The sequence below is a fragment of the Aethina tumida genome, chromosome 1, assembly GCF_024364675.1.
Source record: "Aethina tumida isolate Nest 87 chromosome 1, icAetTumi1.1, whole genome shotgun sequence".
In the NCBI taxonomy this organism is placed as follows: domain Eukaryota; kingdom Metazoa; phylum Arthropoda; class Insecta; order Coleoptera; family Nitidulidae; genus Aethina; species Aethina tumida.
The window spans coordinates 58,536,372-58,551,558 of NC_065435.1; the positions used below are offsets into that span (position 1 = coordinate 58,536,372).

General features: G+C 30.8%; 3 protein-coding genes across 6 annotated transcripts; 2 read left to right on the top strand and 1 right to left on the bottom strand.

Annotated features, from left to right (window-relative positions):
• Positions 1-827: 827 nt before the first annotated feature.
• Positions 828-3,751, bottom strand: LOC109602181 (ATPase family AAA domain-containing protein 2). Of its 4 annotated transcripts, XM_049970327.1 has the most exons (12): positions 3,521-3,751; positions 3,249-3,400; positions 2,910-3,179; positions 2,669-2,860; positions 2,446-2,621; positions 2,198-2,345; positions 1,957-2,133; positions 1,746-1,905; positions 1,324-1,695; positions 1,125-1,273; positions 1,014-1,067; positions 828-958 (listed from the first exon to the last, which is right to left on the bottom strand). In XM_049970327.1, the coding sequence occupies exons 1-11, from the start codon at positions 3,714-3,716 to the stop codon at positions 1,032-1,034; spliced, it is 2,028 nt and encodes a 675-aa protein (XP_049826284.1). In that variant the 5' UTR covers positions 3,717-3,751; the 3' UTR covers positions 828-958; positions 1,014-1,031. The 4 variants fall into 4 exon arrangements, with proteins under 4 accessions (XP_049826284.1, XP_019874068.2, XP_049826285.1 ...); XM_020018509.2 differs by lacking the exon at positions 828-958 and having other exon boundaries at positions 982-1,067; XM_049970328.1 differs by lacking the exons at positions 828-958; positions 1,746-1,905 and having other exon boundaries at positions 982-1,067; positions 1,944-2,133.
• Positions 3,752-6,655: 2,904 nt separating this feature from the next.
• Positions 6,656-9,874, top strand: LOC109602187 (neurofilament medium polypeptide). The gene is made up of 3 exons (XM_020018517.2): positions 6,656-8,285; positions 9,153-9,426; positions 9,547-9,874. The coding sequence occupies exons 1-2, from the start codon at positions 6,911-6,913 to the stop codon at positions 9,383-9,385; spliced, it is 1,608 nt and encodes a 535-aa protein (XP_019874076.2). The 5' UTR covers positions 6,656-6,910; the 3' UTR covers positions 9,386-9,426; positions 9,547-9,874.
• A 2,308-nt stretch (positions 9,875-12,182) lies between these two features.
• Positions 12,183-14,951, top strand: LOC109602189 (uncharacterized). The gene is made up of 2 exons (XM_020018520.2): positions 12,183-12,477; positions 13,815-14,951. The coding sequence occupies exon 2, from the start codon at positions 13,842-13,844 to the stop codon at positions 14,757-14,759; it is 918 nt and encodes a 305-aa protein (XP_019874079.1). The 5' UTR covers positions 12,183-12,477; positions 13,815-13,841; the 3' UTR covers positions 14,760-14,951.
• Positions 14,952-15,187: the final 236 nt, after the last annotated feature.

A 15,187-nucleotide genomic window follows, 5' to 3' on the forward strand; every position in this document is an offset into this window, starting at 1 on the left:
TGATTTGAGACGTTTGAAAGTAATAAGGCCTATATAAAAATATTTGGTACACAATATGTTCTTAAAATATTGAAAATCATAGAAGTGTTTATTAAGGAAGAGATACACTGTAGATTTACATCTACATGGAAGAAATATAATACTAACAATTGACTAAGATTTATTTTTCTTGTTTGTGCTTCTCAGAATTTTGGAAGAAGTTTGAGATCGACGTGTTCATGAGGAGAGCTTTGGCTCTTCTAGATCGCTTTATGACCTTTCATGCAATTGCTAACCAGTGTTTTATTGAAGAAGAAATCTATTTCCATTTTCTTTTTACTCTCCCTAGTTTGTAGTTCTTTTCACATAGCTAACATCCTCGTCAAATATTGTAGTGGTGTAGAAAACTACAGATTCAATTATTATGATAATATAATTAATATAATACTGATCAATATATTAAAATTTGTCTATTACTCCACACTGTATATCAAAAAGCAATCAAATCTGATCACAGCTTCTATGTATTGTATTTTCTATGTCAGTACATTAACAAGAAATAGTTTATATGCTCCTAAAAACAAAATAAAACGCTGAAATATCAAAATAATGTTAATAATATCAAATTGGCTGTTAAAACATATTTTTCTTTTTACATTTAAGATCATATTAATTACTACAGTTCTGATCCTTCCTTATATCAGGTAAACTGTAACAAAATATTTTATCTAAGAAAAAACTTAAGAAAACAATTTTATATTTTGATATTTCAATATAAATACAATAAAACTGTAAAAACTATAAATAAACAACCATCAAAATAAAATAATAATATTCTTATAGTATAATATAATAATATGCCTAATCTAAACAGACAAGTTTAAATTTATGTATAAAAATCCTAAGTGTAATAAAATAAATATTACAACCGCACCATTAATTTAATTGATAACAAATATTATATATCATATGACTCAAGCTAAAAATAAAAACAAAAGCAAAATTACTTAATAAATTGTAATTGTTTGTCATACTGTATACTATGTACAAATTTATTCTTCAATTTTAATAAGAGTTTCTTCAACTTTCTTAAAAAAAAAATTAGATTACTGGAACTGATTCGAAGTACTTAACGTATGCTTTACCGATATCAGTGAATCCGCTGAGTATTTGTACATATTAATGCAGGCTGAAAGAATGTCGTACACCAATTCTAACTGAGAAATTGTCATGTTATACGTTGTTACGCAGGAAACCCTCTTCCACAAATTGTAAATTTTCTTCAAATGTCTTTCTGCAATCATGCAATATTAAATTAAATCAGCGATTCTTAAAAATACGTACCACAAACTTCATACGTTCCATGTGTATCGTCTTCATTAGTTTTTTCATTTTCAATTAAATTTTCTTTGGTAGTATTAACTGGTTCCAGTAAATCAGGATATTGCGACCGTTCATAAAGAAGATTTGTAAGAAGTAATGTGAAACGCTCTTTTTGTGTTTTATATTTTTGATTTCGAGATATCTTAATATGTTTAAAGTCTAGTGTGGAATTCGTATCTTCAAGGATCTCCTCACATCTTTTTATTCTTTTACATATGACACCTTCGTTTTCTGTTTCACATCGTCTTTTTCCATTCTCATTAAATACTTGTAGATTGATCTTTGCATGTTTTAACATATTAGGTACGTGACTTTTGGGTTTTGATTCATTAGCTAAAAATATTATGAATTTTATTTATTACAGTTTATCTGAATTGACTTACAATTTTCAATAATTGCCAGTTGTTTTTGGTCTAAAACAGTGCACAGACTGTTCATGTTAGAATCAAAGAAGAGCGGAGAAAAAAACTTTTTCTTTTCCTCAACGGTTGGATAACCAATTTCTATAATTATACTACAGTTGTTGTGAAAAAAGCTTTGAAACTACAACAACAAAGTAAAATTATCTTGTATTGACTTACAATGTTTGCTTACAATTTCGGGCAGATCTTTCTTACATGTGGCTATAGCTAAAATTGGTAAACTAACGTGCAAATCATCCAGATAACTAAGTAAACTGATGAATTCAGAACTTTTTTCTAGTGACATCCACTCATCAACTCTTTGCAAAACCAGCATTGAGGGAGTGTTAGAATATCGACCGAAATTTTGCTAAAATAGAAGTTGTTTATATAAATATTTACAATAATATTTATACTATTAATATTTTATTTACCTCTGAAATTGTTGTTATGTCTAAAATTTGTGCTGGTAAATGTTCAAACGTTTGTATCAAAGCAGATATTATGTAAGACAAACCGTCATCCTTGGATCCTTTTAGAAGTAATCTGCCAGCATATCTTCCGTCATCATCAATTTTATATCTAAAATAATTTCATATGTATATTGGTATATTGGTTTGGACTTCCGAGTGTATAATATAAAACTGGACACTTTTAATTTCAAAGGTGCATTTTAAATTACTTATAGTTTTCGTCCAAAAAATGCGGCCACATCAATTGTATATTGTTTAAAATATTATCCAACTGTCTTTGCAACAATGGTCTTATAACTACGTTTAAACACTCAGTATGATTTCCCATCCTTAATCCAGTTGGTAAAATTTTCTGTCTGGCATCCATAAAGTCGCATTCATCTACCTAATGTATAATAATTAATTTATCTTTTACATGTAAGTTAAAAATACCTTTAAAGTTCCAACTTCAATACAAATTTTTCTACCCGTACATTCTATGTTAGGATATAACCTCCTCATACAACACAAAACAGCTTCTGAACAAAGTGCGGCTATGTCTGAACCGCAAAATCCCGCCGTTGCTTCAGCAAGAGTATTAATAAATTCTTTAGAAAATTTGCGCTCCCAGGTCGAAGTGTGAACCTGAAATTGATGTTCAATCACAAATATTTTTAAACTGGCCCATGGTTACTTGTATAATCTCCTTTCGCCCTTCTAAAGTAGGAAGAGGAAAATACAACTCTCTGTCAAATCTACCGGCTCGACGCAGAGCTTGATCAATATTTTCGATCCTGTTCGTAGCTCCAATAACGATAACACCTGGTGTATTATCTAGTCCATCCATAAGAGCCAACAACGTTGTAACAATGCTGGTGTGGATATGTTCGTTAGTTTGGGATCGAACTGGAGCTAGACCATCGATCTCGTCGAAAAATATTATAGATGGACGTTGTTTGCTGGCCTAAGCGAGAATGGATGAAAGATTAGTTTTATAAATTTGTTCAATTTGCAGTTTACTCTAATTGTTTACCTTTTCAAATAAATCTCGAAGATTCTTTTCTGATTCTCCAATCCATTTAGCTAACACATCAGCACCTTTCCGATGGAAGAAGCTTATTTTCCCTAAACCTTCCTTATTTAATTCTGTTGCTAATGCTCCTGCAACCAATGTTTTTCCAGTACCTACAATATTTGATTTAGTTTAATTTGAGTAATTTATTTAGTTTTTCTAGTCAAGTCGCATATAAAATAAAAATTATATACACTTTATGTAAAATAAATATATTTAGTTTAGAAACTTACCTGGTGGACCATAAAATAGAACACCTCTGGGTGCTCGTATATTAAAACTTTTAAAAACATTGCCGTACAGTAAAGGTAAAATAATAATATCACGTAACGTTTTTACATGATTACTTAGGCCGCCAATTTTTGAAAAATCTTTGTCTTTTTTAGATGCCCTAGTCATAGGTTTGGTATTCTCCTGTGAAATAGACATATTTTTTAATCACCACAAAATTTAATAATAATCGAAATTTTCAAATGTCATATTGATTATAGTTGACAGAGAATTTTAATAGATATTCTGTCATACAGTGTGATTTCGAATGAAAATATATTTTTTTTATTTCATATCTTAAGTAAGAGAAATATATTATAAAAACAGATTTTTTAAACCAGTAATAAAACTAATTTCAACAAATTCTGTGGGAAATGAATAAAAAAAATAATTTAAATAAGAAAACAGAATATTAACTGCTACATTTTTCCAATCAGTATTTAGCTGCTTTACGAATACCTTCAACTCTTCTTGGCATATTCATAATTAGTGAACGAAAAAAATGGAAATGTAAACGAAATTCTTGAGCAAATGGAACAATAATTGGTTGCATAACCAAGTCATGATATCGTTGATCATTCATAGTTTCGTGATTTAAAATCAGCAACTCCGTGTCTCTAAAGAAATTCAAATCCACTGTCTTACAGAACCACCTCCAAAACCAACAATTGGATCCTTGTTTTGCTCAGGATATCTTCCACCACGTTCACATCATCTCCAAATATGGCTCTCCGAGTGATATGATGTGTTCATAGCGGGTGACAAAGTCTTCTGGCAACCTTTTTCTGATAGTAGACAGACTTACAGTGATTCTAATGTCTATTCGAAACGTGGATGTAGATAATGTGCTATTCCATCTAGCAGAAATAATCAGAAAACGGTTCAGTCTTCTGATCGTAGCTCGTTGTTGATCCCCATCATGTCGTATATTGACATTACCAGTTTGCTGATAACCATTTAAAGTGCAACTTATTGCACTTTGTAGGACACTATATATTTGGGCAACTTGTTAACTGACTGTCATGTTCCAAAATTGCAGTTGCATATAACGTCAAAATCTTCAGAAGAAAATTTTCTTTGAGACATTTTACAACAACAATTAAACAACAAAATGGAAATAAAAACTTATAAGAAATGGAATTTTGCCTATTTTCCTGTCCATTATCTATCTATAAAGAAGTATAATAAATTTAATATTTTGATCATCCAGAGCTGCAAATATTCAAATAATATTACTTGGTAAAGATAAAATACATATATTGAAGATATTATTTAATCTATGTTATCTAGGAAGAATCCACTTCAAAAGATGCGCAGAGTATTAAGTATAATATCTATGTAAACGTAGTTGCATAGTACTATTTATAAAAATGTTTAAATAAAAATTATAATAAAATATATTCAACATGTATATTAATATATTTTTAGTTAAAAGTTTTGTCTGATTCTTAATACTTTTGAACAACAATTTAACAATGTTTATCGTTCATAATATTTAAATTAAAGCTTTACTTTGGAATTGAAATTAAAGACAATTTCGGCCCTACAACTGTCTTTAATGTGGAGCATATGGCAGCATGCAGCTGTTTTGGCACGTGCGTTGAAGACCAATAAGAGGAGAATTTTACCAGGTAAAACATCTGAGAAATATCAGCAATGTATGTATTGGCGTGAAAACTTACTTGATTTAAATAACTATAATTTAATTTTATTTATTTAAATAAGAATATTTTAAACCAATTCTAGATATGTTTTCCCAGCTGCCTTTATAGGGTCATTGTATAAATATTTTAGTTATCTGGAAGCATCAACAACATATTACATAAAACTAAATACATGAATTGAAAACTGTGAAAAACATTATTAAGTCAAAATTAACTAAATTTTTTTATTAATTTTCACGTTTTTCCTTTTAATCATAAAAATTGATATGATTGTTATTGACTTTCTATTGAAAGTAATATTTCGGTTGTAGGTATTATTAACGAAAACAAGGGACTGGGACAAAGAAAATTTTGTTGCTTATGTGGGTCCATGGTGGGGACATTTTTATTAATGGATATGGTATTTGTGCGTACGCGGGAAGCATTAAAATGCGTAATGCTTTGTGTGCGCCGCACGGATCGTGCCCTACCAGTGGCGTCGACACATGGAAGGATACGACGTCACATTTTTTTTTAATTCTAAATCATGTTTATACAAAAATATTCATTAAATTTATAGTAAAATCTGTTTACCTTTTTATTAAATAATAAAACTTTTTCAATTAATTCCAAATAAGTATTCATGTATTTTTTATACAATTCTACATTTTGAAAAATAATAATTAGAGTTTTAGACAATCAATTAAATAGAATATGATCCATTTAATATGTAAAGCCTCTGTAACAACTCTTTTTATTTGTACCTCAATTTTAATTTATAACTTAAAAGTTTATATATACAGATCTATTATATCATATTTTCCTGTAAAAAATAATATAGAATGAGTCTGAAAAAAAAGTTTTTCAAATTTCATAAAATAGTTGTTTAATGATTCTTAAAAAATAGTTAAAAGTATATGTATATCAGAGATTTTCATGAGATATTTTTAGATATTTTATCTAATGATTTACTTGATCAAAAGGAATAATTTCATAATAAAAAATGTCATTTTGAATTTAATATATAATGTATTTATTAAAATGAATATATAAACAACATAATTACAAGACTGTTCCCATCTTGGGATACACTGTGCTGTTGCTGGATTAATATTAATATTTTTATAACGTGAAATACATAAACAACTGCTTATGCAATACTTATTAAATTAATTATATTAATCTTTAGATTTCACCAATAGGTGAAATTAAGTGATTTTATTCAAATTTTGAATATCATTTTTATATTAATGAAAGTAAGAGACACATTAAATCTATAGCAACTTTCTATATGTTGATAATATAAATATTAAGATTTTATATTATTACATAGACAATACGTGTATTACTGTTGATATTTATATAATAATTATTAATTCTTATTTTTAAAGATTATGACATTCTATTTCCATCTAGGACATTAGAATTTATAAAGTTTAAAACTTAACTTTATTCCCTACGCCCATGTAATCTACCCCATAAATACACACATGACGTTGGGCATATGCAGCTGTTGGGTCCCCTGCTTACCGTTACGCTCTGAGTAACCACCAGTCGTTTTTAGACTATGCCGTCAACAACTGCAGCCACCAACGGTCGTTCATTTTAACGACAAACCGGATAATGTAAATAGTGCTTGTGCTCGAAGAAACTGTTTAAGAAATATATATTTGTTTAAAAAATTAAAACAGTCAAGTTAGTGCCTTAATAATGGATACAAATTGCTACACGAATCCGTCCTTCTGCCAGCAAAGTGAGTTCTACAATGTCCAACGTGCCCAAAGGGCACTTAGTCCTCAGCGAGCCCTCAGCCCCCAACGAGCCTTGAGTCCAGTGAGAAATGTGCGACAACCACCTGTGGGAGCGCAAGCTCCTTTACGCGTATTGGACACTTCGATGTGCGAGGACATGCGAAACACGTCCCACGACGACGACGATGAAGACTATGAAGAACAGGAATTTTACGAGGAAATGCTCGTGGACGATGCCGGTGTTATCAAAGAGAAGAAATTCGTCGTAGTCTCCCAAAACACGGACGGGAAAAAGTACATGCAAGTCCCCCAAAAGGAGGGAAGCCGTTACGCAATGCCCTTGGAGACAAGACAACCACAATATGAAGTCAACAAAAACGCTCAAAAACATCGTTACGAATACATTCCAATGCAAGATCAAGACGTCAGGAGGACGCCTCAAAAGCAGTACGTTACTGAACATGTGGACAGAGAGTCTGGACGTGTGCACAGGTATGCAGTCATAGAAACTCAGGAGGAATCCGAACTCTCCACGAAAAATGGCAGGTACGCCTTAGTACCGGTCGAAGATCTCAATGCTGTGATCCCTCCGAGGAACACCAATAGGTATGAATACATACAGGAATCTCCGACTAAGAATGCTGCAAGTCGTTATGAATACGTACAAAATACACCACAAAAACAGCAAATGCAACAGCAACACAGATACGAATATATTTCGAACAGTGAACCCAGAACTAAAACTGGCAATCCAGTTGCCACGCAAAAACTTCACGAATTACTCTCGACACCAAGGAAATCACAAAACGGATCTAAGCCCAACACCCCTCAAAAAGTAATGTCACCGCAGTCGATTAGAAAACCACCATCAACGCCGATCTCACCAATTCCTCCACAGTTCCATCAAACCCCAGTGAAGACTCCGCAAAGGACCGCCAGAAGTTCCAACCCAAAAGCTCAACAAAAATTGAACTACACGTTGGGCACGAGGCAAATGGTCCAAGACAAAAGATCAACAGCAATTGTTCCTCCAATGTGCTCCAGTCCCATCCAGTCTGTGTACAGTGAGACCACGTACTCGAACAAGAGCGAATCATGGATGAATGTTAGCGGGAAAAAGGGTTCGGGAGGCGCCACTTTGACAGTGGTTGCAATTATGATGTTCCTGTGCAGTTCTGTGACATTGGGATTGGGTTTTTATATGATGTCGTTTATGGGAAGGTTATATTATTTGGATCTAAGTATAGTTGCCGGATTTACGTGTCTCATACTGGGCGTTCTTGGATGTCGCTCAAGAAATGTGTATTGGCTACCTAATCGACATTATGTTTCAGGTAAGAATACTTTTTAATAAATAAAATTAATACGTAATCACTTCGATCAATAATATAATTATTAATTTTTGTTATGTTGTTGTTAATACAACAAATCTATGTGCATAAATACTATTTTTATTTTTTCATTAAAAAATAGTTCTCCTTAATTTATATTAATTTTAGTTCATTTAGTGTTCTCAAGAGTAACTGAATAGTGTTGCTCTAACATTTTCAATTAATACTTTTTTAGGAAACATTTTTTAAAATATTTAAATATATATTTAAAATTGATCACTTCAGCTAAGTTTATCTACTAATACTTAAACCATTTGGATAAGTATTATATATTTGGTCCAATTTGGTTTTTCCTATCTCCTGAAATTATTATTATTACTGGGAAATCGTCAAACGTTTATACATACTTCTTAGCTAATTATTGGGAACTACATATTTTTCTAATTTATCTGATCTAAGGTCCAAATCGGATTTTCTCAATGTTGAACTTTTTAAGTGGAAGTGTGTATAAGAAAATTTATATGAATAAATTAATTTAAAGAATAATGTGAAAATTTTAACTATAAATTAAATTTACAATTGACATGTCTTACTTCGACATTAGTTTTTAACATAAAATATCAAATAACTAGATAATTAAACAACATATTTTGTTGGTATTCTATGATGTCGACAACCTGTGTTGTAAATCCACCTAATATTTAGAAACATTATACATGTATACTACTAATTTAGTTTTTTCATAATCTTTGTTAAATGGGTGTTCCTGTACCACAACATATACATGTAGTAATATTAGTAGTTGTAGAACAAATCCGTAAAAACTAAATATTAATTCTAGACACACACTAACCATTTCCTCGGTTGCAGGGTACGTGGTGCTGAACATATTCAGTTTGTTAACCTGCGGCGGCCTCTTGGTTTTGCTTTGCCTACGTCCGAAAACCGGAACGCCGTTGGCGGACATGACTTCCGGTGCCGTTTGTGGATTTTCTGTCTTCAGCTTGGTGCTTGCCGTCGGTGGCGTCGTTTCCAGCTATTGTTGCGCCTATCCGCCACCAGACAATAGGGTAGAGCACTGCGTTCAGGGTTTCACCGTCTGAGGAGGACAACACGACCGGATGTGGATGATTTTAATGCGAGGGTAAGTTAGTTATTAAATTATTGGGTTACACGAACGGAGGAAGTCTCAAAAGAAATAAACAAGCACGTTAGAACTTCGGTGCATTTTTAATACGTGACTACTATGCCTTTTTTCTTTCAGATTGGGGATCACATGAAGTATTGTAATTCTATGTAATTTAGGATGGCACAATCACACTGGAATATATTATTTAATATATTTTTAATCTGTGATTTTGTATTACTTACTATTAGCTAAGAAACTTCACAGTCCAAAATACATATCCAAAGATCCAATAGTCAATTTTTTCATACCAGTTTTATTGTTATGATTAAAACCTGTGAATAGTTTAGGCTTGTATATAGTGTTAGTTAAGTATAAGATATATTTATTGATAATGTTTTTATATGATGTATATTCGCCATGTTTATATTAATTTATTACAAATAAACGCAAGTAAATAATTGAAACTAAATGTTTTTATTTTAGATCCTCCACTTTCTAATTTTAATTTTTCTATGTGCTTTTATTCAGAAGTATTGTGTCATTATGTAACTAGTGCGTTTGGAAAACTTTCAAATATTAGAGTTCCAAAACGATAAACCGCAAATATTCAACAAAAGTGTTGCGGTTATGAAAGTCAAACACTTAAGTTAAGAAATTCTAATTGTTCATCTTATATAGATCTCACTTTTGGTTATTGTTATAGTTTGACAAAATTCAACAGCATAAGTTGTATGTACTTAAGTTAATTAATCAGTAAATTAATTAAAATAATCATGCCACCAATATAGCAAATAAATTAATAAAATATTCTTTGGTAAAAGTTATTAATATAGAAAACAGTCTGCCTAGATTTGCTTGACTAATTTTATTAATTTTAATTGTGTAGTGATTTGAATGATGGAAATTAAAAGTTTTTTATGTTTCCATCAATACTTTTTGTTTAAGAGAAACTTTAAAAACTAAAGATAATTATATTGATAGTTTTACTTAAATATAAGAACAAAGGAAAGTATAATGAGTTATTTTTGTAGTACATATTCAAGTTCAATAAATCTCTTCCTATGAAACCTTGACATGTTTGTGGAAGCATACAGTTTGTTTTATAATTATGTGTATATTGTGTTTTATGTGGAACTAATTGTAAAATGTAGGAATTTTACCATTTTATATGTAATTGTTTACCTACATAACAAATAAAATTCAAATAAGGTATACTCAAGTATAGAAGCTTACATATTTAAAACTTAAAAATAAGCAAGACTAGTGTGAAATTTTTAAAAATTAAATTTTATTATTATTCGTCTGTACCTCCCTGTAATATTCTAAAATTTCAAATGAATATCTCAAATTGTTTTTGAGTTACAGCTGTCTAAAGAGTACTCACTCAACAGTTAGAAAGTTTTATTGTTCGGGCTGTAATGATAAAAATATTTTGATTGATCCAACACATGGATATTGCGTTATTCATTGTGTAAAACTTGATAAAGATGTGAATGAAGTTCGCGAGGCTGAGGATTCAAAATTGCTGTGATTTGTGAATGTGGTGTTCCGTGAATCAATTTCGGGCCTACGAATGAAAACGCATTTGACGTTTAGTGGCTGAGATGCGCCTTTTGGGTATGGGAATAAGCGGAGTTAAGTCAAAGAGCTGTCTCGAAAGTGGGTCGGTCATCTCGAAGAAGAGCTACAACAGCTCAACAGGCGCCTTTTGAAGAAAAGGAAGGTAAATTGTAAAGATCTGAAATAGCAGATTAACTCTAAATATGATGTTTATCTATTCATACATTTAATTTACTATTTTATCTTTAAACGCATTTTTGTTGAAACTAAATCTTTCAAATTTGCTGTAGTTGTTACTCGAAGACAAATCATTCGATAGCTTAATTTTTTTTGCGTATCCTGTTTATATTGCAGTATGTATTTATAGGCAGAGGTACCTCTCAAATTTTAAAACATTTAACACCGTAGTTTTCCCAAAATTCCCAAAAATCACCTTTTTTAAACAATCACAGGTGTTAATGTACAAATCTATTTTATTGATGTATACACAATAATAGTAATACCCTTGTATAGTGACATAATAATCAATTTACCTTAATTACTATTTTGTAATGTAATTTCAATTATAATAGAAATCGAAATAAAAATAACAATTTGAAAATTATTAATAATCAACTTATTTAGTAATTAATTATTGCTTTATCTGAGTAAATCTTATTCATACATTTATTGGTGTGAATAATATTTTTATTTAATGAGTTGTAGTAAATAGCAAGGATGGACAATTACACAATTAAACTGTATCTATTTAAGAATGTTGTTTATTGATGTAAAATAATTAACATATGTCATGCCTACACACATATCCTTGAATATAATACCTTATTTTCTTCTAATAATAACCACATGTTAATCACACGCATACAGATGTTAATTTGATAATAATAATAAACTAAAAGTTTGAATGTGACATTGCAGTCATAATAAAGGAATCCAAGGTATGTCCAATATGATATTCCTGATTGTAGTTCAATCAATATATATCAATAGATTGAAGTAAATTTCTGACAGTTAACGTTAAGTTGACATATATCAATTTTTCAAATCACGAACAACCCCTTGAGTTAACAAGGTGACCGGTTAAGTTGTGATTTTTGATGTTCACAAACTTGGAAGTTGTCTAATTTAAGTTTCGAAACATCAAGTTAAGGAGGTACGTTATTAGCCCTTCATTTATGTTTAAATTCTTGTCTTTTCTATGTTAAGGTTGTTAACTTCGTACAAGTTTTCCACGACTTGGTTTATCGAGGTAAAATCCAGTCGACAGTCAAGGCAATAGTGCATAAAATCGTTTTATTATTCGTTCTACCGACGATATGGCAACGGTGGGGGCTGGAACTGAGCGGTAACCGAACATGCTACGTGCCTTCAGTTCAAATCGCGATAAACAAACTTGAAGATCAACGCAAGTGAACGTTAGTTACGTTTCTTCTTTATTTCCACTGTTATGCAACTGAGAAGAATTGTGAACAATGTGTTATTGGACGTAACTTATCTAAATCGTTGGTGAGTAATTTTTCGAAGGTTTTCGGGGAAACTCAAAAAAAAAATTATCCTACAGCTAAACTACTTTGTATTTATATATTTATATGAAGCGCAATATTTTTAACTTCCTCCCTAACATTGTTTGTTGAAGCTACTACACATCTAATGGATCTGATGTAAATAGCTATTTATATTTCTAAATAACTCTTTAAATAAAATTTTATTATCCAGTGTTTCAGTGTGGCACTCTCGAAAAAATTAATTAAAATTAACGGAGGCAATTAACTCAAAAAACGGATATTAGCAAACTGTAGCGTAACAATTAATGCAAGCAACTCACTATAATTGTGCATTTTTTTACAACTTTTTCAACATATATTTTCATAGATAATGCATTCGAATAGAAGACTGCATATACTCTGTTACCTTATTATTGTCTTGAAAATTACTGTTTGTACGTTGTTACTTAAATTTATTTTATATTTGGTTGTGGCCAAGTTTAAATCTGTACTATATTTAAATTTTCCTATTAAAAAACACATTGAAACACTTTATTGACTAAATATTTTCGTTTTTTTTATAATTATATGTAAAATATTACATATATTGATAGTATATAGTATAGTATATTGATTTTTAAAATAAATAACGACATATATTTTTATTAAAAAATAATCTACTATTTAAAAGATAAAATATTACGGTTTGGACAGTATGAAACTAAGCATACACATGACACTTCTTCCTTACTTCAAGCACTGTTAATGTTCACTTTCCTCACCATTACGCATTTAATGCAGTTCAACTAGCTGTTAATATTACATGATATCAATTTTAAACTGACATAATTCCCGTGGTGCCGTTACTTACTAACTATCCACTTCAAAAACCACGACAAATGGTTCAATTGTCACACGCATTTAATTTTTTTTTATTATTTTAATAATTTCTCCTCGTCGACAACGTGCACAACCTCTAGGAATGTGAAAATATTATATTCTGAAACAGTAGTGAGTATTGAATAATAATATATCTTGTTACGGCTATGCTAAACGTAAGTTTCATCCTTGAAACATGATATCTAAGTACGTTGTATTATCGAAGAGGTGCGAGGAATGCGCTTTATTTGTTCATTGTTATTTTTAAACGGAACAGATTGTCATAAAATCACCTACCTATGCATTATACGAATACAAACCGAAATTATGGAATTGTACTTTCCTTTCATTATGTTGTGCTAAGGCGAAAAATCCAATTATGTGAATTTCGTTATACAACATCACTTTCAAGTCCTCTTTATCACATTTAATACATTGCGAACAAAGGTTATTTGTTAACCAAATTCGTTCAATTTCCAGGTTGAAGAAATAGTCCTCGTCGAAACAATGGAAAGGGTCTTCAAAATAAAGACTCGATGCGATAGGAATCCACAGGAGCTTTATCCATCGGAAAGAAGATACTCCGCATCCATAGTGCTAGGATTAAGCGTTGTCTACCTAATCCTCATGTTGTTCTCCTTGCTAATGGGAGTTCTAATACTTCACAAAATGACTATGCACGATCACATTTTAATGGATTGCCAATCCAATTGTACGCAACAACCAATCAACGAAACGGTCGGCGAGATGCAATCCGAAAACGTGACACAAAACGATGATACAAGACTGATGAGGAAAGTGGAGAGAGACTGGATGTTAACCGAAGACGACGACCATTATTTTGTCAATGTGCCCGCATTGGTTAGTGCCGTGTGCTTCATGATGTCTTTAGGAACATTTATGACCTTCTTTACGGGCATATTAGCCTGGAAGAGATGGTATGTGGATCATCACATATCGTTTTTCTTCATCACATCCATATTTTCCATACTGACCTCGAGTGTTGCTCTGATTGTCACATTAATATCTTTCAATTCTTCCCTCCACAAGCCACATGCATCTCCGTTAACTTTTAGCGTGGAACTAAATATAATCATAGCGTCAGTTATTATTTTAATTTGGTCAATACTGTCAAGTAACTTGGCTTATAAAGGTATGAAGAATAACTATCCTGACGATATGGTTATTACCAAAGGTGGAGGTAAAGTTGAAGTTAAGACAGTGTTCAAGGGTAATATAAAAAATGGCACGTTGCCTGTTGATATCTTAGAACAAATTCCTAAATCGAAGAAGTGGAATTTAAATAAAAAGGAAAATGACAGTTTACCAAAAGCTGAGAGTAACTTTGAGTATCAACAAAGAGTCAACAATTTTATAACTAGTTCAACGGAGGTCAGTGAAAAGGAGGTTGATATTAAAAAGTGAACAAGTAGATTATACATTAAATGTATGTATTTGTTTAAATTGTAAAACAACGACTGTATTAATTTAGTTTTTAGTTACTTTGTTGTGATATTGTTATTTTAATATTTTTGTACGACTAGTTAAGTTATTTTTATCTTATTTAGATTGCATTATGAAATATGTAATTTTTGTTTCAATAAAATGTATCAGTTACTGCAGTTTTTCAATATCTCCTTAAAATTAATGTTACATCAGACAATCAGACATAAATAAGTTATTAGATTTAAGTTGAGCATTTTAAAAGTTAATTGAGGAAGGTGAAATAATTATTAACTAGTGAATTATATCTCTAAATATAATCAGCTTGTTACAATTTTGACTGAATTCTACTTTTGATATAAGAAATATCCTTTCCAACAATTTTGAATAAAAAATTTATTCAAACTTTA